Genomic DNA, 25,587 nt, shown 5'->3' with positions numbered 1-25,587 from the left:
AGAATTAGACAGGAAAGGTGTTCTTCATCCCCATTTTAAAAGTGAAGAAGCTGATGCTCCAGTAAATGTGTATCTATCAGCCTTTCAACTTCATAGTAATTTGAAAAATATAGTCAATATTTAAGTGGACAGACAGATTTTCAAAAATTCTGTAACTCATACTATGGGCTTTTCCTCTCCATTTTGTCATCTCAGTCGCAGAAACACTGAATGAAGTTAAGGCTAGAAGAATCACTAAATTAATTCTATAGAATACTGTGAATTCAGTACGTTTCAAATAAATGACATTATTGATGAGAGATGTCTTTGGGTTTTAACATCAGTACATCACTATTTTTGCTCACCTCTTCATAATCTGCATATGCAAAATAAAGAAGCATATTCTTCTTTAATAAAGTGCTGATCGCTCTTTCATAAATATTAGCAGCCTCATCACTGAAAAGTTTAGCATTGTTCATGTCCTGTTATAAAATAAGTATGATAATATAATTGTTCAGCAACTGTGACAATGAAGGCCAATCTATGGAATAGCTTCTGTGTGTGAAAAGACCCAGTGAACTTCCATGCAGTCCTCCAATAAAGAGATAATAATCTCCCCAGTATTTAAGGAATCACAAAATCAGGCCAAAACACACACCCCGCCCCCCGACCTAAAACTGGCCAACACTGAAAGAGTTTTTCATCATTCCTATCTCAAATGCAAATACCTTTATTTCTTAAAATAGCCCCAATTTTAAAATTCTGAACATGACATAACTTATGGTGCTAAATGTTTTTCACACTTCCCTCCTTGGTTCTTAAGTATTCAAGGAAAAAAATAACAGTACACCATGTGAAAGCAAAGAAATAAGAAAGAAAACCAACAGCAATCTGCTTACCCCCTTCTCAGCTAGCAGTTTACTAGATTGCTCGAGGTACTGTGCAGCTTCATACCAGATATCTGGGTGATGTCCCAGAACCAAAAGGCATTGCTCATAGGCAAACATAACTGGGGGGAAAACAATGCAAGAAATACTTTGTGTATATTATCGCATGGTACCATCTTGCACAATGGAGGTATGAAATACAAAACACAGCAAATAAATTAGACAATATTAACACTAATTGGCTTTGAATACACCAATCACAACTGCAATTCTTTTATATTGCCAGGAACTCTATGATTCATACCCAGCAGCTAAAACCTGCCTCCTCCACAAGGGAAGAAGCAGAACTCATTTAGGAGCATCAGCCATAAACCCAGGCTGTGATCCACCATTTCCTGACCTCCAGTGAAAGTGCAGTGGCACATGACTATAGCACTGGCCCCCCAAATCCACGTATTACTTTCAGCTTGGCATGAGCAAGAACTGAAGAGTAGTTTAAGAAAATTCCACCCACACAATTCAAGAAACTTGATCAAATTCTGCTACAGCATGGTCCCTGAACACTAAACCACATCAGTACTTACGCTGGAGGTCATTAATGGAGCTAAGAAATACAATTCTACATGTCCCAGCCCAATATCTAATTACCTCTTTTGGTTATGAGAGTTTGATCTTCTGTACGCAGAGGATTGCTCTTTTCCCACTGGATGTATTTCTTCCACATGTCTACCTGCTGAGCCTCTTGGGGGGTATTTTGTGGGGGGACAGAGGGAGCATTGCGGTCCAGACCTTTCATCACTGTCTCATATTCCTGAAGCAGAAGCAATGTTTTGCACAGCAGATTTAAATACATAAAACACTTATTTTAGGTTACACTTTATAAAACTGATACAAGTATTTTTGCATGCCAACCTTACTAGTCTAACTTACACTTTTATTTTCAAGTTAGAACCAAGTTTAATGCTAGTTTGCAGAGTTAAATAGAACAAAGAAAAGTCAACAGAAGATTGTACCTTTGCTACACGTCGTGCGTTCATGTAATCTCTACTCCTGTCTTCAATCATCTTCTTAGCTAAGTGAATATTGATGCCCTGGAGAAGGGTGAAAAAAAGGAATTGGGGATATGCAATTTCACTCTGGAAATACTGAACCTCATTTCGTACAGAAAAGAGCTTGAAAGGGGATGTAAAAGTGAGCAAGGACAGTTATTTTAAAATACTCGAAAGGTACTGCCTTTTTTCTAATAAATGTAAGGGCAAGAACTTTTTATCAGAGAATAAACTCACTACTAAAAATCAACTGGCCTGAAGCACCTCAGTGTATTTTTATTTACTTAAGGCTTTCAAAAATACAATGAACTTTATATAAACCTGCTGGGGGAGAAAGGGGAAATAATGTATTTGTGATTTACATTTTTCCTTTTAAATTACGGTCAGTGCCTAGTCAGTCACAGCTCCCTGCCTTGCTGCTGCTTGCTGCTCACCAGGTGAAGACTGAGACAGCATAGGAGCAATTCAGTGTTCTTGGATAAGCAGTAACAGAGATTGACCTCCAAGCTCAAAGCTCTGCCTTCTCTGTTCCTGAAGTAACCAAGAGCTTTCAAAAGAGGTTATATTCACCACACACCCTGCCATATGCCTATCTTTGTCAGCTGAGAGAGACGAGACCCGTCACTGCAGAGACTGACACCCCTCCGGGCCCGCGCAGGGGGCCCTGCCGTGCTGCTGAGCAAGGGCAGCAGAGGAGCTGGGGCAGCCGGGCCTCTGGGCACAGCCCTCCTCTCATCAGCGACACAGACCGGGTCACAGGTTCCCAGGCATGAACAAAACCTCAAAGAACCACTCTTCTGGCAGGATAAGCAACAGCCCTTTTGTTCGCAACTGTGTTCGCGTGGATTTTGCTGGCGTGGCTTGCCGGGACTTTGAGGAAGGTGAGCGCAGCTTTCAGCCCTATTCCAAACAGGCACCCGAGCTGGGTACCGACTCCTCACAGAAGCAAAGGTACCGTCTGGACTCACGCAGAGTGCTGTCTGGGATCACTGTCTGGGCCAGCAAGCATACAAAACCAGCAGTGCCCCATTTAACCCAGCACCGGGCTGGGGATGCAGCAGTGTTCTCCCAGGACGCCCAGCCTCCTGAGGTGCAGCTGTACGGCTTTGCGAAACAAAGATTGTCAGGTCTCTGCCTCATGAGGGGTGTTAACACTTTTGACTACTTGTTTAACTAAAGGTACTGGTGACTGACAGGCTGATATTGCTATCCTGTGGCTACCGACTGAGCTAAAGGGAAGCTTGGGAGTGTTTTAATTGCAACAAATAGCCAGTAACAATGTGATCTCTCTGTTGTTGGGCTACTGATGTGGGCAACCACTTTCCCCTCAGTGAGCCCTTTCTGGTGAGGAGGATTTTCTTCTCCGTGCCAGGACACCTGTAAGCACAGTCCTGTCCCTTGAGGCCAGCCTAGCCAGAACAGGACATGCAGAAACCTGTGTCCAAGCAGAGTGCTGGCCCTCAGCTTCCAGCAGCTCTGGACAGCCCGAGGTGATGGTTTGTGTTGCAGGGGTCAGTCAGAGCTGCCTCAACTCGAAGGTGGCATGGAACGAATGTAGGACAGGTTTCAGCTAATGTTTTGACAAGTCTCCCTAGGAATAATGAAAGCAGTAGGAACCAGCAGTGACAGCCTTCATTTGCTACGTGGGATGGGAAGAGGAGGTTTACAGGGAAGTTGTACTGGGGATTTTCCTGCGCAGGAGAAGGCATGTCAATGAGGATTTTCCCTGGTGGTCAGCAGGCTGTCTGTGGTATCCCTGAACACTGTCAGGGCAACGAGGTGTTACAGTACATGCTCATGACTGCGGATGCCTGGAGGTACTCCCACCGGCTGAGCACAGCAGTCCTGTTAATATCAGAGGTCACCAAGCCTACAACTAGCACAATTAGCAGCAAGGAAAGCGAAATTGTCCCTTCTTCCCTGCTCAGTGCACAGGTGACCCACAGTGTGCTGGCACCTGCAACCCCAGGCACAATAGGCAGGATGAGGGAGAGCGCTGTACGAGCATCCCTGCCTGAGGGTGCTGAGCACGAGGGCACCCACCCTCAGTTCTGCATCCTCACCTCTGCCGACTGGGGCAGGTCAACAAGCTGTTACCAAATGTGTTTACAGATACACTAAAGGTGCAGCTACACATTAGCCTGCAAGGCCAATGAGTTGAAGTTATGCTTCTGGAAGTCAGTGTGGTAGCAGACTCACCTGAATTGATGCTGTAATGGCTTCAGGTGAAGGATGGTGAGGAGCATTTTATATGTACTTGAGACAATATAACTTAACACTGTGAAGGAAGTCCAAACCATCACAGCTGAATGCCATTTCACCCTGTTCAACTATAACTGAAAGGAGGGGAGTGCCTCCTTGGGGAAGCAAGCCCTCATTGCCAGCTGATCAGCTCTAGCTTCCATTAAATATATTCTTCATCACTGATGACAGTGATTTCTAATTCACTAGCAATTCCACTGGGTAAACTGTGAAATGGGGCAGTTTAATGAATCATACAGAAAGTCTTCAAAATAAATTTAAAAATTCACTCAGGTAGCTGAGAGTTTTGCCACAGGTCTTGGTATATACTGCACATAAAAAACCATGTTTATAGTGCTGGTCATACCTTGTATACATAATTATTTAGTGGATACAGTTTGGTCACCATGCTTGATTATACTACTATTATTTCTTTCTTAATGTCACAAAGAAATTTCATGTTCTTGATTACCTCTTCGTATTTGTTATAATCTCTCCAGAGCTGTTCTATGTTTATCATTGGATTCACGCAACCACGCTGGTAAACCCTACGGACAGCTGTTATCCTCTGGTTTTCTGCATAAGATCCTACTGCTTCTCTAAACAGTGGGGAGAGAGATTAATGTCAGCTATTACAGATCATAACTGGTATGAACATCAACATCACATTAACTGAGCTTAAAAAAATTCTTTTAGATACTTACACGCCTTTCAAAAAATTGATGTAATCCACCCAGATCTATGTGAGAAAAAATATTACATATAATGAAACCAATCTTTAGCTGTACTTGTTATAAAGTTAGGAAAAAAACGTGCTTTGATAAAAAAACATACCTGGTATGACATGATTTCCATGCCAATCTTATCCAGAGCAAAATCATATGCCTGAGCCATTTTTTCTCTGAGGAAAAAAAACCACAAACACCATAGAGCAAGTGTTTAGTATTTAAAAAATTCTTTATTTAAGAGTATTCTCTTGTGCAACAAATTCTAACCAAACACTGAGGTATGAAAAGTGTCATTCAACAGCTGAGAGTAAAAATTGGCATTCAGATAGCTTTGAATTATGAATTTAGGTTTTTTATTTAAGAAAATTATTTAAATCTACTGGTGGCATTCTAGCATACTAACAGCTCCTGAGCCTCACCTCCCCCCTTAAGAAAGCAGAAATCCACATATACTATGTGAAGTTGAGAAAATAGATAACAACTCTCTACATCTTCTTAGATGACAGATATATCCATGGTTTCTTTTTTTTCCCCTCAGAATTCCTCAAACCTTGTTATAATTCTCCAGGAACACCAAAAGGCTGAGGCAATTGGGAGTAGCTCCCCTGTGTGGAAACTGCCCCAAATCTTTCATATGATTTCTTATCCCCCCAAATTCAGAGTATTTTTCCCAAAATTTAAAATGTTCACAGAGTATCTCCTTGGTCAAGTTTCACTGAAAACAGCTTTTTCTCTCTCCGACTTTTCTCCCAGCTTCCTTTACTCAAACATCTGTCAGTACCTTACTATCTCCTGATGCATATTAATAGGAAAAATAGAAGTGAAATTAGATTGATAGGGGGAGGTGCTGATACTTTCTAAATTGTTTCAAAACAGTCTTATAAAAATAAATTAAAATAAAAACTGCCTCTTTTTTTTTTTTTCCTGTTAATGCATTAGTTATCTTTCCAGCTATATTACAAAGAAATTATGATGCACTGGGAAATAAAGAGTTTATAGATGCTGAAAGGTACTGATATTTTTTGAAACCTCAAACAGGAAGAAAAAGCATTAAACTCAGTCCACAGGACTATAAACATGCAAAACGTAGTAACTGAAAAGGGATGAAGATTAATACACCCCAAAATTGTGACACCCTGATTTTTTTATGCCTTTTTACATCTTTCAAAAAAGTTCTCCAATTACAGAAATATTTACTATTGAACTAGTCAAATGTAGTATCTCAGCTGGAATCGATTTTTGTGGAAACTCTAAACAGGGCACTAAGGGGGAGGACAGCAAGAGGTCCCGACTGAGGAAGAAGCGTGTTTCAGATTGGCTCAAGCACCGATCTCATCTGCAGGGAACCGGCATGGATACACCAGCTACTCCCCCACGCTTGTTATATGGATCCAGGCTAAGGAAGCAATTTTACCCAGCAAGCTCAATTAAAGAAACTTTAAAGAAAATGTTTCCTAAATGCAGATTATGTATTATCCCCCCAACACTCTACCAGAAGGTCCCCAAGCAAATTTGCCACCTGGGTTCCTCCCCACCCCCTAATCAAAAATCAAGAAGAGATTCACCTTAAAACTAGAATAATTCAGAGCAGCTCTGTTAACTTACTTGTAACTAGGTAGCTTCCCCTTGGTTTCTCGTACATAGGATAGGTAACATTTCCATAAATCAATGTGTAAAACCTTCATAAGGCATCGCTGAAATAACTGTTCAATACATCAAGAAGATGTGATCAGGAATCCAGATTATAGAAATCGGGTTTCTAATTTTAAAGCTATACAGTATGAATCAAAATAATCTTTGTAATTACGATTGAAATTTGTTAGAAAGAGTAAGTTGAACTATTCATCCTTTTGACTACAGCATCTCTGCGCTATGCAAGGATACGGGAGAGAATTAAGCAGAGAAATTCCTCTGCACACTTTACTGATTACAGATTGGTAGCAACAAGAAATCAACTTTAGTGATACTTATCATCTTTGTTTTTGAATAGCACATTCAATGACAGCTATGGTTCTTTTCAATCTGCTTTAGCCTAATCACAAGATACTTGTTCTTGCTATAGATATATATTACATATATTGATAAGACTCACCTTTTCCACTTTGTCATAATTTTTTGCTTTAATCTATAGAGAAGCAGAAAAAAAAAATCACTTAAGAAACTATTTTAGAATAGTAGGAATATATTCTTCATACAGTACTATAGCATTCCAGTTTGTACTTTGGCTGTCTAAACTAATACATTGTAACATCACATAATGTTGCAAAAATATAAGTAAGCATACAGAAATAATGTACTTTGCTCAGGTTTTTCAAAATCAGTGTTTAATTTTTTTTTATTTTTCACTTCCATTAAGGTAAAAATGTAGGTATCGGTAGACAAAGTTGCTTTCCTGTATTCTGACTTGGACACCCAAACTTAGCCTCTTATTTCAAGGTACTCTGTTGCCTTAAGTGTATATATTGACTGATTTAGGTACCAAAGCCTCTAGATTAGGGATTAGTAATTTAAGGGTAAAATACCATATTTATAAAACTAATAGGCTAATAATATCTTTGAATTTTTATTTCTCAAAGTACACTTTGCTCTAATACGCCAACGCTGAATAAAGGAATAATAAACCATGGAGAACCTGGTTTTTCGATAGGAGCACCCAAGAAGGACCAAACCACACTCACACCTTGGCATTCGTTTCATTCAGGCAGCTCGCACACCACAAAGGTAGAGGGTGAAACCTAGTTTCAAAGTAACAGGTTGCCTTTCAGACAGGACAAAGAAAAGCACAGGCGAGATGTGGAGGGCAGATTGGCACCTTCCATGGATTTATTAGCTCCAGTTACATTAACATACTATGCAATCCATAGAGACACACCCTGAAGAAACAAGGAAAACTGACAACGCCTTTAGAAGATGCTTATCTGTGTTGAAATAAAGAGCCTTTAATGAAATAAGGATTGTGATGCTGGGTTGTATTTTTTTAAAGCATCAAAACTCCCTTTTAAATTTCATTGCTGTTTATTTAGGAGATTCACAGCTTTTATTTTGGTGCGAAACACAAGAGCAGCTCTGAAAGCCTTTCCTTTTCCCCATGGAACATGGCAGTAGGCAGCAAACGGCACCCTTTCGCACTAGGCATTAATTTTATCAGTTTTATATGATTCCCATTCTAAAGCACAAGAGAATTTTCAAGGGAAACACCAACTCATCGCAGGAGATCTGAAATAAATGTGTCCTGTACTGCACTGTGCACTGCCTTTCCTATCTGCTGTTTCCTGAGCTTCTATACTCCTGCAACACCCCGGCCTCCAAGAGCCCTAACAGAGCATCCCCATTTCTCTCACTCCTGAACAAGATCAGTTAAAACTGAGAGAATTCAAACAAGCTTTGCAAAAAAACTTTAGTGCCACACACAGCAAGCTAGACCCTTGTGTCTGTACCTCTTCTGAACTGGAGTGGTATCCTGCCCAGGTTGAAAGGATTTAATGACTTCTGGGTTTGCAGAAAGTTTAGCCTAATTATGTCTTGCACACACAATTTTCACAGTCTTTCTGCAAACTATTAAGTTCAAATATAGCTGACCAGAGAATTAACGGATTACAGAAATAACAATGCTCTGAAATAACACTTAACTAAAACCAGGAGGCGGCACGTCCATGCTACTGCCAAGCCCTGCGCCAAGACACAACACACCCTCAGGTACGGGTATTAATCCTACTGTCACTTTCTCACAGCTTTTTGTGAGTAAAGCACAATCTTTCAACCTTTAAAAAGCACTTGTAACAATTGTAGGGTTGTTTAGATGGAGTTCTTTTGTGGACACAAATTAAAGAGTCTGATGCTGCCCTACTTCTAGCTGAAGGAAAGTAAATTCTTGTATTTTAAATTTCTCCTTCATTGTAAAGTCCAAAATAGGTATCTCAAATTTTTACTTCATTCTTTTTTGACAGTAACTTTCTGGGTTCTTCAGCACCTCTTACAATATGCTGAAAAGGATTTCACTCTTACTAAAGAGCCAGAGCTCTCAGTCCACGCCTCCCACACCCTACAAACTCCTTTTATCCTTGGTCACTGAGTAGAAAAGAATGAATGAATCTTGGTTTGTATGCCTAGTACAGAGCACAGCTGTCTGCACTTTTCTTCCCTTGCACTTACTCAAGCAAAGTCTTCAATAAGATGAGCAGAAACTTTTTTTTTTAAGAGTGAATCCCCAGGAGACAGTACAAATCCTTTTTTTGGAGAAAATAAAATAAAATTAATCAATGGCTTTGCCACCGACAAAAGGCATCACCTTGCAGTTATTAAGGAACAAAACCAAAAGTAATTTTTAAAAGCTCCGAATGAAAAGCTGTATGCAGTCAGGGCAAAAATTAGCGTGCCTTCCAGGTTTAGCTATGTAAAAGTGTTTTGCACATCTGCCTTGAGTTACTATGCCAAAGGCAACTCCTAGACGTAGCTGCCAGGGCTGTGAATGCTCTCTGCCTGCTCCACACATCCCGCCGCCCCTTGTCACCCAAAGCTCACTGACAACTATTACTCAGCGTAAGTGACCTAGACTGACCTCAGCAACTGCACACAGCGTCAGGCAAGCGCGCAGTCATCCTGGTGTTTAGTACAGCAACTTCATTAGCACCTGGCAGCAGTCACCAAGCAACATCAAAAGACGGAGCAGAAGCAGTACTTATCAATTGGACTACATGCACTTCCAATAGCCAAAGACCCCGAAAAATAAAATATTTTGCTAAAAAAAAAGCTATATTCTTTACTCGCATGTGTTATGACTTGAACAAAGTATTTCCTGCATGAATTGTCAGATATATGAAAAGCTGCCGTCCACATCTGGATTTCAAGTCAGTGCTATATATTTGTTAAATCCACACAAGTGGTTTGATATTGATACCTGAAAAATTCAGAAATCTTGGTACCAATGAAGTCCAGAGGTTAGAGATTGGCAGGATTTATTAAAAATAAAGGAAAAGGAAAAGCAATATTGGCTGATGCTCACTGGGTCTCTGTCAATGGAGAGTTTTTATGAAGCCCCCAGAGTCATAAGGAAGAGCAGCTATCTCTCCTCCAGGAATTTGCTTTTCTTGGCTCACGGCTCCCAGGCAAGGATCCCAGCAGCCCTGGCTCAGGGATGCCCCAGGGATGGGGAAAGCTTATCACCAGAGAGGGGACACACTGCCCCCAGGACCCACCCTCACACATTTCTGTTATGTTTCTTGTTTTTCCTATTACAGACACAGGAACAAGGAGTGATTAAATATGGACAAGTGTTAAAAGATTGACGTTAATACTGTACTTTTGTCCTTAAAAACAAACAAAGTGAGCAATACATCTTTACAGCAGATTACCCTTCAATTTCTAACGCTGCCTGTATTCCTCTTCTGATTGCTTTAATTCAAGACGTAGACATTACCCTCATGGAGGCTAACATATAGGAGTGTCTCCACCAGGAATCCACCACCTACAAAAAGAGCTTAGGCATATCGTCATTCTACGTAAAATTGGTATACACGAATAGCTCTGCTCCACCCTCGAAGACTATATAAAGGCCACCTAGTCTGACCAGCTATACTTAGACACTCCTATAGTAAAACACATCTGACCTTGCCTTCCTCTGCTTGTGGTAATGAGAAATTCCACCTGTTTTACTGAAAGAGTGATTTTAACTCTGATGCTCCAATAGGAAATTTCAGTCACTACTATATCAGCTTTGTGCAAGACGAATTCATAATAACGGGGTCAAATTTCTTCCCAGAACACACATTGTGCTTCCCTATAATGAGCTTCACAAACATTCAAGGTCAAAACTTAATCCATAAATTACATTGCTCTTCACCCTTTTTAATAGACTTATTAAAAGACATACGTGTCATTTATGATTATGCAAAGCAAATTATTTTATTAATCTAGAGACTTAAGACAACTTGTAGTTGTCTGGCAACAAACAACATAAGCCTAAAAAGTGTCCTAGTTTTATTTTAACCTTTTCAATGTTTCTTGGTTTCCATCAAGCTCCTAAGGAAGCAAGGAACATGGCACTTATGGATCAGCATGGCTTTTTCTGCCATCTATTTCTATATTCCAACTCCGTCTTCTTTTCAGTGGTTATTTTCCAAGGAAAAAAAGGTATCTTCTCAAGCATAAAATCTAATGCCTCCAGTTCTCCCCTTGGTGCAGTAGATCCTCTTGCCCTCTCCTCTACCCACTGCCCCCTGCATGGTTCTCCAATGTTTTTGAGAACTTTTCTTGGAAGACGGACCTGAAGAGAAACACTGTGCACCACTGGCAGACTGCACCAGCTGATGAGAGGAAAAAATGCCACAGCAGCACTGGTGTTAATTTTCCAAGGATCTGGTTCATAGTAGCCAGTATTTTTAGAACTATTTTCTAAAATCTGGCCTCATTATAAATACTACCATGTATGCAACATCTTTCATGTTTTTTTCTGTTGTTGTATTGTTTTTTTTAAAAAAAAATGCATACATAACATATGTTTCAGAGCACAAAATTATGACCAGAGCCTTCATGTATGTATTTGGAAGTATTGCTTTCATTAATTGAAGAGAACTCACTATGAAAGACGTATACTCATTCACAGTTAGATGACTAGGTATTAGATAATTAAAAAGTTAACATTTGAAAAATAAAAACAGACTACACAAAATTTATCATCACTGAATCCATTTGTGTTAGCTTTTTGGCCCCTTTTTTTTTTTCACATCTTGATTGTTACAGTAAATCATCAATTACCCACTGTCAAGCCCAGTCAGATGTAATTTGGGTCTCTACTAGTATAGAACTGTAGGTGTAATAAAACACATTCATATTTCTCTAGCAGTTTCCAAAATATAGACTAGCGCTGGCTGAAGAGATGTTTGCACTTTATTTGCAGAATAACTACTGCTTGGACCATTCCAGGTCAAGCTTTTCAGACTGCCTTGAAGAAATGTAATTTTTGAAAGGATGGAGAGAGTGTAACACGCTAATTCACTCTTTTATTAGCACATTCAGCATTTTGCTATTTGCTGAGGCTTCCAGTCAGTGACTAATTGCGTGAGCACTTAACATGACAAACTCGTCTTCCTACAGGTCAAATAACAGCAATTACCTTTGCAAATAGCAAACCAAGCTCTGCTCAAGTACATAAAATGCAGAACTAACATTGCACTTGCATGTGGTCATTAACCCAAGGAGACTGGATTATAACTGCCTAGATAACTGGATGTAAAACTTATCTTATGTATGCTGAACAAAGCATGTATTTCATTTGTGCAAGATATTCCAAGGCTTAACCAATGAAATTTAACTACATTAGCATATAATTGCAGATGTAATTTCTGTAATATGTAATTTTACTGCAATTTATACCGGATAAGGATTGAATGATTTGGTATTTCTGCAGTCTTCATTTGGAATTTTAATACTCCTTGTGAAAAATATAGCTTTTATCTTGCTATTAGTAAAGACTGCAAGGAAGAGATACAGTACACCAAGTATGGGAAAACTCATTTTCTCAAAATGTAATAAAATGAGATTCTAAGTATTTTCATTAAGTATGGTGTAATTCTTCACCTTCACATGGTTATGTGTCTCAACTTCAGCCTGCCATAAAATGGCATTTGAAAAGTTCCTTAAAATTATTCTAAACGAAATGCCTCCAACTACTATTACATGTATTATTTCTAGAGCTTCCAGAACCATGTCATTACATCAAAATGTAAAAGTCATGTTGTTTCCACTAGATATATCACCACTTGAAGAACAGTCTTCCTACAGGACTCATTCACAGCTGCCATATAAATGGCTAAAAAGCACCGTTTTGCAGTCTGATTCTGAGGAAACCTAAGAATAAAATATTTCAGTTGGAAGAGACCTACAATTATCATCTAGTCCAATTGCCCAACCAATTCAGAGCTGACCAAAAGTTAAAACATGTTGTTAAGGGCATTGTCCAAATGACTCAAACACTGACAGGCCTGGGGCATTGACCACCTCTCCAGGAAGCCTGTTCCAAGTTTGACCAACCATGCCTCCTGATCACAACCATCTTTGAGGTTACACAGTTGTTTCCTGATTAACAAAATAGTGGTCTATCATGTACACTATCATGTATTTATATTTAGATATACTTTGACTTTGCTCACAGTACTGAAGAATAAATAAAACTTTTCAGTAACTAAGAACATTGTTTAAGCTAACTAACAGGACCTGTAATTCTGCAAACACAAATATCAGTCAATATCCTGCATACATAAACACAAGAACACGCACTTACTGAGCAGCTAGTGAAAATGTTAACTTTCTATAGCAAAATTCTGGACCACATCACCATTTCCTGTTAAAAACAAAAAATAACAGTAAAAGGTGGCCACATCTACAGGAAAAGTGATCACTAGTAAGTGGAGGGCAGTATTTTTCATAAGGAGCTAAGTTGCAGTGAGAGACTGGGACAGAACAGTGGCAGAACTAGAGAGAGCTGCTGCACGAATAGTCAGTAATATGCAAGGTTACTCTTCACTCACTAACTTCTTGAAAATTGCCATTACAGCCCCATGATCCCAAGTCTTTAATAGCCTTCAGGAACAATTAACCAAAGCACATCAGATCAACATACTCTACCAACCTTTCTCCTCTGAGGCAGCAGCCTGGAAAGATCTCTGCATGAACATCACCACCCAACTAATTGTAAAAAAAAAGGCATGGCTGAAGACTTGAAAATTTCCAAAACTGTGAGCATAAAACTAGATTTCTCTGGAAGTTTGGGAAAGGGAGGGACCCAGTTATGCCTGCCCAAGGGTGGTAAAGGAGCAGCTCAAAGCAGAAGTCCTCAGAAAAGAGTGCAAATGAAGAAATTGTGAAACACTACTCTGAAGACACAAGTAACATATGCCCCAGATGAAACAGAGCTAAATCATTATTAATTTAACAAGTAATTACCAGGTTAAAAAAAACCCTGTAAATGGAAGATGTATTTTTGTTTAACCTATTAGACTAAAAAACCCAATACCTTTAATTTTCAGATGCATCAGTAAAGAAACGAATCCAGCAGAATAAATTAATATAATAGCTTTAGGTATCAGCAAACTGTCCACATTCTAAAGTGCAGTAATACAAGGACTGAGAATCTAGAAATCCTTGCTGAACAAGCTTATAGTAAATGGATTTATCTAGAAGTGAAGAAACATTAATGCATTGCAGTAAAACTTAACTTTGCTACTAAGAATATAGTTTGGAATATTAAACAACTATCTACCCCATCTAATTCCAAAATATCTAACATAAAGAAGAACAAGGTCTTCATTAAGAAAAAAAGAGAGCTCAGAGTTACTAAAGAATAGCTATTGTGCTTTAGCTTACACCTCAGTGTAATTTCATTTTATTTTTACAGACAAATCTTTAGGACTAGCATCTGCCTCTACTCCCATTACAAAAAAACATTAGCCTCTTGGTCCTGCAGTGAGGCACTTTATTCATGTTAATACTTTGAAAAGCAAGCATAATTTTCAGGTATATCCACCAAGAGACTAGCCAGAGGCTGTAGAGATGTATTTATTTATAGGCAGCCTTAAAAAAAAAAATAGTTGTGTGGTGACAAAATTGTTAAATGATTTTTCCAGCTGGAGAATGGTACTGAATTGCAATCACTGATTCACTCACTATCTCATTTATTTCTGACATCACATATACTTCTCTTTTTTCCTCCCTTTGTTTTCAACCTGGATCATAAAAACGAACAAGTGATTTCTCAAGTGTATTTCCTCTTCCTTCCCATCTACTGTGTTCTACTACTCTCTTCTCATTTTGCTTGTGTATTTTACTCCCTTTCCAGAACACAGTTTTGGAAAAAAAGAAAAATTTCAGATTTGCAGTTAACGTTTAAACACTAAACCCACTTCATGTTATTACTTGCACTGTTATTTTCCTTCCGGACAGAATCCCATTACTGCAAATAACTCTTGTGGATTAGTATAATTCAAGTAAAGCTGCAGAAACAGCCCTTTTGTTATTTCACCACCCTATGGATCTGACATTTCAAAGTTGCCTAGAAATTGGGTGGTGAAGAAGAGAGCTGCTGCATCTCTATGATTCGTTGACCTGTGCGTACTGCCTCAGTCTACTAAACTGACTGGTCTTTGCTGTACTGGGTAAAGCTCACATATACAGCGCTTATATAAAGAGGCAGCACTGTCAACTTTTCTTCCTTGTTTTACTCTCTCAAAGTCTTTCATGCAAAATGATTAAGTTTCCTCTATGAACGTTTGAAGACAACTGTCCCTAACAGAAACCGGTATGAGGTATGTAATTATTAATTACGCTTTCCCCCACAAATCATTTGTCATAGATCTGGCTCTTTACTTAGTGTAAGCAGTTCTTACATGCCAATATAAAAATCAATAGACCACAAGACCTCTTTAATAAGCACCTTCTGTTTGTGGTCATACCATGTTTAATATATGGCAACAAGTATTTCCTGGTTAGACAGGACTACCTTATCACTAGCTAATTTAAAAACATTTTTTAATAGAAATGTTGACCCATTCCTTCCTGTTTAGTCAATTTTGTTCCCATATTATCATCTGCTCACATTTTGCCTCTAACAGCTTCACACAGTCATTCTGAGGTACCATTCCTTGCTCACTGATTCCACCTGACTGAACTGCACCATCCACCTCACACTCCATGTTCTACCTGTAAAACTCCAGCAGCCTACTCACATACACGCCTGACAAAGCACCAAGACCTCCTACCAAACATCAGGAAGATGCCTTTGCACTCTCTGCTCAGCACTATTCAAGAAAACACGAACTTGCCTTAGGTGTTTAGGTCTTGCCACACACAAGCATATTTTCTGTGCCAGCATCTAGCTTTATGCTTCTGAGTGGGAAGTACGAGCTACCTACTGCAATTATTTTTCCAAATAAGAGGAGACAATCCAGTGTTCTTTGCTCCTCATTGTACAACACATCTTTATGTGCAGTAACCATTCTTTAATATCTTTTCCAAATCAGGAAAATCATTACCTTTTTTATTTCGACAATTTGCCCATTACTGAATTTAATGCAATGTTAACTGTATGAAGTAATTTACCAATGCTAACCATCAATTTTCCACTCCTTTCTAGCCACTTTCAACTTCATACCTAGATTATCAATTTGTCTGCAAATCTCATTTTAATAAAATGTCAATTTTCAACTTGCCCCATGGCTTGTAATTTCCTCTTCAATTTCACACTCACTTTAAACCACAGCAGAAAGCAACACGCTGCCTTCACACTCCTGCAAACTACCTTGCTTCCTTCCTGACACACGCATTCTGGTCCTTCCTATGTGCTTCAGTTCACTTCTCATTCCTGTTTCTCAACGCCTTTTTTATTTTACAGAAGTGGTGGGAAGGTTTAAATTGTGTTTTCAGATGGCTAACGTTAACTGATCTACCAATATCCTTATCCTTTGCAGTTATTAGGAAGTATGCCATTTCACAAAGAAGCAGTGCTTTTTCACCTACAATTCATTTTATGTTGGTTTAATTCTCAGAGGAACAAATTTACAGGACTCAAAGGCACATATAGTGCCCATGTATTTCAAGATAATCTGTTAGCATAACAAAAGGCAATGAGATAAAGACTTGCTGTCTTATCTACTGGCCACATGATTAAAGTTAAAAAGTTAAATTAAGAGCAAAGCCTAAAAGCAATGTATATGGCCCATCTCATTGGGCTAGAGATCCCTCATTTGTAAACTCAGATAAATTACACTGGTTGTCTACCTCAACCGCGTATCATAAGCAGAGTGTCCCTCAGCTGGGGCAATGGCGTTGGACATATGCACCCTTCTAATGCTTTCTTCAGCTAATTTAGTAAGATAATAGGCACCAGTATCTTATACAAGGTTGCCAAACTGAGAAGTATAGATATACTGCAGTCTGCCATCAGCACTAGTGAGGCACTAACCCTGTATCCCAAGCTAAAAACTCCTTGCAATACTAAGACCTTAAAAACAAGGCAGGGATCAGACTGCTGCAACAGATTACCTAAGTGGTACGTGAGGCATCACTACCTAGAAAAAATAAAAGCCAATTATTCATTACACAAATCTCACACCTTACAATGCTCTAACTTAAGACCCTTAGTTTAAAATAGTCTAGTTGCTTTTCACTTTAACAGAAATCAATGCTCGTTACAGAAATATACAGCTCATTAAAAAAATTATTCTTCCATTGATTTTGGTATCCTCAAAATATCACAGAGAAAGTAAGAAAGCAAAATTTCTAAGGAAGTGGTGTTTTACTATGTAATTTGATGATACAGCTAGGGAAAATGGGACATTTTTGGAGGCATTAAGTTGCCCATAAGGTTTGTAGTTTGATGATTTCTCACTACCCTCATTGCGTGCCTACAGTTTTGATACATTATTTTCAAATATGCTTGCATAAAAGTGCAGAAAAGGGATAAGTTTGATTAGCATAATTGTTTCACACTGAATTATGGTATTTCAGAAAATTTATTTTTGTAAAATAAAGTTACCAAATAATTTTTGTATGGAAGGTTTTAAGAATTTTCTATTTATTCACCAAGATTGTATGTTAATAATACACCTGAACGAGCTAGAATTTCAGAGATATCTTACTTTTTAAAGGGATCTTTGAATATCTATTCAAAGAAAGCAGCAATACATCTAGAAAGCAGCAAAGGTCCCTTAAACAGTTTCCACACTGATTTAGCAAAAAGGGCCAATAGTCCAAACAAAGATATCTTAGGGTCAGAAAGAACTGCTGCCTTACTGAATAGTCAAATTAATTCAGAGGCCATGCATGAATTCCTCACATTTCTAGCATGGAACTGGTCTATTCTAGCATGGAACTGGCTCTCCCCAAAACAAAGGCAGCCAAACAAGCAATTCTCCTAAGGGAAAGGAACACAGTTGCTCAATAAGTAAAAAATGGTACTAGAAGATGTAATCCTATCATACATGATCTCTTACAGTATTATTAGTAACTACTGTTACAGTATTAGCACAAGACTAGCTTGGCCTGTCAGCAGAGGACAAATTGTTTTTAATATTTTGACTCCATGGCTAGAATGTAAAGAGCAATTTTCCAATAACTTGTTGCACAAATGGCCCAAAGAATGGTTCTCAAACCCATTAGATTGGTCCTAAGTCTCCAAAGATGCATAGGGGCTCTAATGTTTGATCACAGAAGACAGTTGTCTCATCACAGGAAAACAAGAACCAGAAATCTAAAATAGCGGAGAACAACGCTCAGGCACAAGTAATTCCCTGAAACTGTGCCACAGCATCAATTTGCAGTTGACAGGATGCATACTGCATTACAAAATAAGCCTTACTAAACCCAAACCAAGTGCACTTGAATAACAATGCTACAAAAATATTCTTGTAAGAGCTGTGGGTCCTGGCTTTGCCATGGATTTCCTAAGAAATCATGAAGCAGTATTTATTGTATCAGTCATTTACTAAACTGGAAAAATAATCTACCTCACCTCAGAAACGTAAGATTAACCTAACAACTGAGCTGGTTTTGTTCTAGAGCAGCGAGATATTCCAGCTGAAGGTCAGGGAATTATCATCATTTTCTAATACAAGCAGCTACCCTAATCAAAAATCTTTTATATGTGTCAGAAATCAAGGAAATTCTCTACTGTTTCCCTTCTGAGAATGCATATTCTCAATCATTGTTACTGAAAAGTCTAATCTATAATGTTAAAAAAGGAAAGACTATTTTAAAAGTTGATTACAGAATTAAACACATTTCTGTCTTTTGGCAGTGAAGAGGAAACAAAATTCACTATAAAAGTAGCATTCAGTGGTAAGAATTAACAGTTTCCCTCAACTTGAGAGTTTTACTGCAGGGTCTTTTCAATAACTAGTTACCAAGTCTGGACTGATCACAAACAGCCTAACCTGAAACTGCATGAACAGTGCAAATCTTTTTGGTTAAAGACTTGATCCAAAAACATTTAGGTGGATAGACTCTGCACAACTATTCTGGGACGTCCATTTCCACAATATTTGAATTTAAGTGTAATTACTATCTCAGCTAATCAGACTGCTTAGTACATTAAAAACCAGGTTTCTATAATATTTAAATGCTATACTGCTTTCCCCACTTAAACACTGTACAAGTACAGTTTTTAAAGTGGCTTCCCCTTCTCCTTCCCTTTTAAACTTCAGCTTTGTGCCTTCAAAGGTTAAAGGCAAGCCTGCTGGGCTGCCACCTATGGGAATACTCCCACTATTCATAAAACAGAATAAAGACAAAATACACATATAGCTACTATAAATCTATGTAAATTGACATGAGTGCTTAGATAACTTATTTAGCTACCTTACATTTGAATAATTTGCTACACTGAGGTGCACTGAAGTTGGAAAATAAAAATACAGATTACACATTCCCATGCTTTAGAAATGAAAGCTCTGTAGGTAACATTTCTACTGAAAGGGGAGAAAGGTTAGTTCTACACTGAGGTCTTTAATTTTATAGGTCAACTCAAAACTTACATGAGATTGACTTGTGGGCTTGTTGGTTTGCGTTTTTGTTTGGTTTTAATATATGCACACCATACTATTAGAATTATACCACTTAAGTCAGCTGTACTTTCTGGAAGACAAAAGACTTGTCAAGACAATTCATTACATTGCTCCTATTTGAAATTCATTGGTGTCAGATTAGCAAAGAGCTGGTCTGACTTCAGATTTCAATACAACAAAAATGTCACGTGCTAACATTCATTTCACATGCAGCTAGGTAGGTGCATTCACAGTTTATTTCACACCTTGTAAGATGAAATGCAAAAGCCAATCATAAAAGCAGTACAGAAACTCACAGCCCATGTAGCCTAGCAAAAGAGAGATGGAATACAACTGCCATCCCAGTTTCTTCCCACCTCTCCCCATCTCAGTAAACAGAAAAGAAATACCAAAAGTTAGGGTCAAGTATTTAAGCTAAAGACTCTGATTTTGCAGTAATGAAAGGACACTGGCACAGGTACACTCCTAGACTTGCCAAAGAAAGGTTAGCTTTCATCCATAAGTTTGAAAGAAAACCCTGTTTACTGACCAGAAATGGAAGGGCTACTTTTATGAACACCTGTACAGAACAAATAAATTCAGTTCTGCCCACCTTGCTAAAGAACACTCTGAATAATCAGTTTCTTTTCAGTAGAGCCCTGTTTGATAGAAATAATCTGATTTCTTTGCTGCTTTTCAGTGAAAAATGTGTTTGCTTCTACACCCTGACACCAGCAAGTGATATCCCTGTAGAATTTGACATATTCTAAGAAGCTGCCGTTTAAGACAGCAGAAATCCAGCCAGTTTGATACTTCTTCCCCCTACTCATCAAACTGAGCATTTTGTGTCTTTTCTGCTGTAACTGATGATTCAGAAAACCAGAGTAAAGTGTTCTAAAACTTGCTGTAAAAAGAGAGCCTCTTCAGTAGACAGACAGCGGGTAATTATTTGATTCAGACCACAAGGACTTGAACTACTAGGATAGCTGCACTGTTATGTAGACAAAGACTGGACAGAAAAATACAGAATACTTTCATATAGCATTTCCATTAAAGAATGTTGCAAAATGCCTGCCAGTTTCAAACACTGTATTAAAAAATGGTAGGTAGGCTTTCGGCTGATTTCTTACATCTAATTTGCACAGAAGCACACGAAGTATCTCAGAAATACCAAGATAGTTCTCCTGTTCTGTTTGGCTGCTTTAAGCTAGGATGCCAAGAGCAGCACTTGGTCTGATGTAAAGACACCAAGCACACAGTGACACCAAACCACCATCATCTGTAAAAATGACATGTAACTAACAGTACCTTAACTGATAAACTCTATCACTGGCAGAAAGTACATGGTTAAGTATCCAACAGAGAACTGCTACTAACACATAATGTAAACTACCTAAAATTGAGAAGATGCAGCTCACAGCAAGGCAGACAAGGTTGTCAAAAGGAGGAGTGAATTTTCATGCATTCAAACTTTAGTCTATCATTGGAAGACAACAGTGCTTGACTCGTTTTGGTGTACGTCATCACGGTGACGTAGCATGCTTAAAAAAATCCAATCTGAAGATTTAGTAACATGGTGAAGCATCACTACAAAGCCTCCATGAATCACTGAATCAGCCAGTGCTTAAGCAGAGAACTGACCTTGAATATAGATCATAGCAGAAAACTGCTCACATAGGTAAAAAACATCATAGTGTAAGACAGTTATTAGCAACTCTGCCAGCCTGGGAGAAAGGCAAAACACAGATAATACCACTGAGTTCGAGTAGTCAGTGAAACTTAACAGCTAGTCAAGATTTCTGTGCATTGAAGGCACAAAAGTACTCTCTTAAGAGCTATGAAAAGTATTTGACAATTAAGCTTTTTCAGAAATGACAGACAGCTGTAAGTCTGTCATACAGGCTAGTAACATCTCAACAGCGCAGCGTCTTCATTTGATTCAGACCGAAGATCAACAAGAATTATCAAACTTATTTAGAAACACCTACATTTTTCTTATTAGAAAATTAAAAACCCCACAGATTGACCTTATTCACAAAACTTTTCTGGGTGCAAAACTGAATTTTAGGAACATCCGTAAAATGACAAATAAGCATGTAGTATCTAATGTTGTGACTTTTTTTGTAGATGGGTATGATTTCTTATGCAACAGTAGGTTTGGGGTTTTTTTGTTTGTTTTTGGTTTTGTTTGTTTGATTGGTTTTTTTTGTTTGTTTGGTTTTTTTAGCAGCTAAGACTAGTAGCAAGAACAGCAGAAACTTTGTGGCATTATGAAGAGAGAAACTTACCTCTATCTGCTTAGTGCCAGAAAAACATTTCTGCTGAATTAGAGTCTGTCTGCTAATTTTAAAGTTCTATAGTACTTCCCTTTTACTACTCATCTTTAACATACACAAAAGCACATGGGATATAATTTCTAACTATCAACCTTATACTGAATTTACAAAAAAGAAAAAAAAAAAAAAGAGTATAGCCTGAATTGTGTCACATCTTACATTGGAGAAACTGAAATTTTATCCTTTAACAATAAATTGTAGCTTCCTGCTCAGGCTTACCAGCACTGAGATTTTATCAAGGACAAATACAGTGGAATATTCTGAGGTTTTAAACAACTAATTATACAGCCCATCCTGCTCAAGTACTCCTGTGCAGAATTTCAGCTGACAAATATGTTGGTAACATTTACCCAAGGAATGCTTGCTAGTGGGCAACAATAATGGGCAAGTAACATATACTTACCATGCCAGCAATTCCTTTTTTTAGGGGGTGGAGTAGGGAGGGGGACACTGTTTGGTATTAAACATTTTAGCTTTCATCCAAGGTATTCTTTCTGAAAACTTGGAACCAAAAAGTCATGCATTGGGGACTATTTTAGAGTGCATTTTAACAAAGAAAAACTGAAGTTGCTAGTAGGGTTGTCAGAGGCACCTATTTGTACTTCTAAACATTTTTCCCAGCCTATTAAAGACCCGTCCACTTGAAACTTTACATTCACCATTATAAATCAACTTTACTTTCTTTCAGTTACTTTTTATATAATGGTCAGTCATCTTCACCGTGGAGTAAGCATTTATAGCACAATTTTTCAGTTAGAATTTACAATTCCCAAACCCACAGTCAGTCAGTATTAGAATGATGAAATTTCCCTACTGAAATTAAACCCACTAGACTAAGGCTCTTGGTGTAAGGCTTGCCATTCTAATTTAGTACGAAGGAAATGTCTCTTCATGCATGAACTTGTCAGCACCATTGGGTTATGCATGTAGACTTTCAAAGCATACTGCTTGGACTGAAACTATTCATTACTGCAATGTTTATGGACAATCTGGGGAGAGAGGTTAATTGACAGAGCAGAAGGTAAAGAAAGGTGCAAGGTATAGTTCTACCAGCAAGATGTGTCACAAAAGCAATTTTCTGTAAACTTATTCACTGACACCATCTTCAACTTTTATCATTCTATTCTCCACAATAGTAACATCATGATACAATGTAATTACAATTTTATCTTCTAAGTATCTGTAATCCAATAAAAAAAGAATAAGCTATAGCAATTAACTAAACCAAGTTTCAGGGAAATTTAGCTGAAAATCATTCAGGAGTGTTCCTACAACATACTGCATATCATAGGCTGCTAAATGTGTTTGTGTGCTTTACAAATGCAGTACCATTACAATCTCACCAGTGGCTATGCAGGTGCACAGGTATAATTAAGAGATAAGAGCATCAGATTTCTTCTGCAACAATTAGGATGTAAAAAAAGTTTATCATGGGATTAGTTTGGGATTTTTTTTTATAAAACAAAAATCATGAATGTTACAAAAATGCCGAAAAAAGTTACAATTATTTTGTTACTAGGGAATTCCCCCCCTCCTCCGCTTTCTGTCCCATCAAAAATGGCAGGTAGAATTCAAAGAACATGTCTGAACTGTCCAAAGACAGCTTCTTGACAAGGACTCCTGAGACCTCCTTGTCATCTGAAAGATGAATTGCAAGGGCACATTGAAAGATACAGCCCACAGCAATACCTTATAGTCCACAATTTTTACAGCAAATACATTTCTAACTCTGCCCATGAAAACATGCAAAAAAAAAAATCTTTTGATGGGTAGGGAAGAATAAAGGCAGGCCAATACTCAGTTCAGGACGACAAAATTAAAGCAGGATATCTAGCTCTATTTTTTCTACTCCTTTACATACTGCATCAAGTCATGTTTTTGCACTCAGACTGAAGCTGTATATAATATAAATAAATTTAAATTTGTTGTTACTTTGAATATATTCCAATTCAAGATTATGCATAAATTATAAGTTATGAATACCTATATTTTTGAGTAATTTAAGTAAATTATCTGTAGACAATTTGCACTGATATGCTCACGAACTCAGATTTCTATTTAGTATGATTTTAAAAGGACATTAACAACATCTATGTACACATCAATGAACATGTATACACACGCATAGTTTGAGAGATTCCTCAGGAACCCAAAGGCATGGAAACTACAGCATGATTTCATTTAACTAAAGTAATCAAAACATCGTCAGTGAATTTTAAATGAAGCATTTGACTGTTGCTTTACCTTCCTTTCTAACTCTGGAACTACTAAGTATGCCTTCTTTTTTTAACTTCTGATCCATCACTTGGTTAAGTAATATATACATGTGTGTATATATCTGGGGAACATGCCCTTAATGGAAGCTGCAGGGATGTGTAATGTGACAGAAGACAAATACAACATTCGTTTCCTCCCCTTCATATAGCCTGAAAGCAGAATTGAGATGAATGGTATCAGTATTAAAATAGGACAAGTCATTTCATAGTTCAAATTCCAATTTGAAAGTATTTTGCAAATATGCTAACAGAGGTCCCAGATTAAGAGAGAACTTAACCAGAAGTTGTACCAGCACCCAGACATACACTATAAAACGCCACCAACTTTAGCCAACAGTGTTAAACATTTTATTTCTCCAAGCAGGAAAGATATCTTCCCCTTTCCTAAAACAAGCAAAACAAAGACCCAGCTGCAACTGACTTGTAGTTTTTCTGATTTGGTCACACTATGAACATTTTAGACGTTCTTAGTTTCATATATAAATGTAGTTCCACTGACCACAGTGAAGTTAGCTCACATGCGAACTTCACCACATCTGTTTTATCTGCAGGACACCACATACATAACTACATACCTGTCACCCTGCTTTTGTAAATATAAGCCATTCTCATCTCTGGGTAGAGAGTTTATTTTTATTTTGTTAAAACATTAATAATGGTGTTTGAAAACCTATCCTTCCAGAAAGGACTCTATCTGAAGGAAGCTGATGGCTTCGCTGTAGTCTGGACATAGAAAATACTAAATCAAATAACCAGACTTCATTTTGCAAGTTATATTTGTAATCCGAATGCATGACTTGCGAAGTATTTAAAAAATGTGATATTTGTTCTCATGTGAACCAATACATAAGCATCAGACTGGTTATAGTAAGTTTGCTCTGCTATGGTCATGTACTCTACTGTACACAAGACTGTTTATAGTAAGAGTTTGTTCTGCTGTGGACTGGACACTACTTCAAAGGAGCGTACAGTCATGTCTCTCTCCAGTTTCACACACTGGTTATTTCTTAGTCTCCGTTTCAGGCACTGACGCAAACCCTGGGGAACTGGAGACCAAGCTGGTCTCATTAAAAGTTTAAGTTTTCTATAGTCATATTACCAGAATCAAATCAGGTAAGACAGCTGACCCTCCATCACACTACTAAACCTTTAAAAATTAATTGAATCACAAGAACACTTTGAATAAACAATAATAAACCTTATAGAATTTAGATATATGCATAAGCTCCATAACTGTTTTGCTGAAACACAGAGCAAGTGTGAAAGTATTAGTAAAATTACTTCTACGGTATACCAACAATTCTAGCTTTCCTTTTGGACAAAGTTGAAGATGTTAAAGCTGTGAAAGCCTCTAGCCCAGCAATCAGTCTACAAGACCTTTGGTTGCAGGATCTAACAACAGATCAGCCATGTGTGCTCACTGGAACTTGTGAAAACTAACGTTAACAGACAGACCCTGTCACTACAATCTGCTTCTATGGGAGCAGACCCAGATGACATATTTACACTCCAGGTTCGAAGCAAGTTCTACAAAACAGTCTTGTCTCACAATGCAACAGG

At 38.1% G+C, this 25,587-nt stretch overlaps 1 protein-coding gene across 2 annotated transcripts in view; it reads right to left on the bottom strand.

Annotated features, from left to right (window-relative positions):
* The window catches only part of CSTF3 (cleavage stimulation factor subunit 3), a 52,383-nt gene that overhangs the window by 9,915 nt on the left and 16,881 nt on the right, over positions 1 to 25,587 (bottom strand). Inside the window, exons 4-12 of one of the 2 annotated variants that reach the window (XM_033006992.2) lie at positions 6,977 to 7,009; positions 6,490 to 6,587; positions 4,991 to 5,057; positions 4,861 to 4,895; positions 4,629 to 4,755; positions 1,880 to 1,957; positions 1,515 to 1,677; positions 879 to 988; positions 345 to 461 (exon numbers count right to left, since the gene is read on the bottom strand). In XM_033006992.2, coding sequence (XP_032862883.1) covers positions 345 to 461; positions 879 to 988; positions 1,515 to 1,677; positions 1,880 to 1,957; positions 4,629 to 4,755; positions 4,861 to 4,895; positions 4,991 to 5,057; positions 6,490 to 6,587; positions 6,977 to 7,009 — 828 coding nt within the window. The remainder of the gene's footprint in view (positions 1 to 344; positions 462 to 878; positions 989 to 1,514; positions 1,678 to 1,879; positions 1,958 to 4,628; positions 4,756 to 4,860; positions 4,896 to 4,990; positions 5,058 to 6,489; positions 6,588 to 6,976; positions 7,010 to 25,587) is intronic. The other variant, XM_042784490.1, reaches the window with a different exon arrangement.

This window comes from Tyto alba, unplaced genomic scaffold (assembly GCF_018691265.1).
Source record: "Tyto alba isolate M040663 unplaced genomic scaffold, T.alba_DEE_v4.0 Super-Scaffold_8, whole genome shotgun sequence".
Classification (NCBI taxonomy): Eukaryota; Metazoa; Chordata; class Aves; order Strigiformes; family Tytonidae; genus Tyto; species Tyto alba.
The sequence above is the reverse complement of the archived record's forward strand: the minus strand, read 5'-3'. Positions and strand labels throughout refer to the sequence as shown.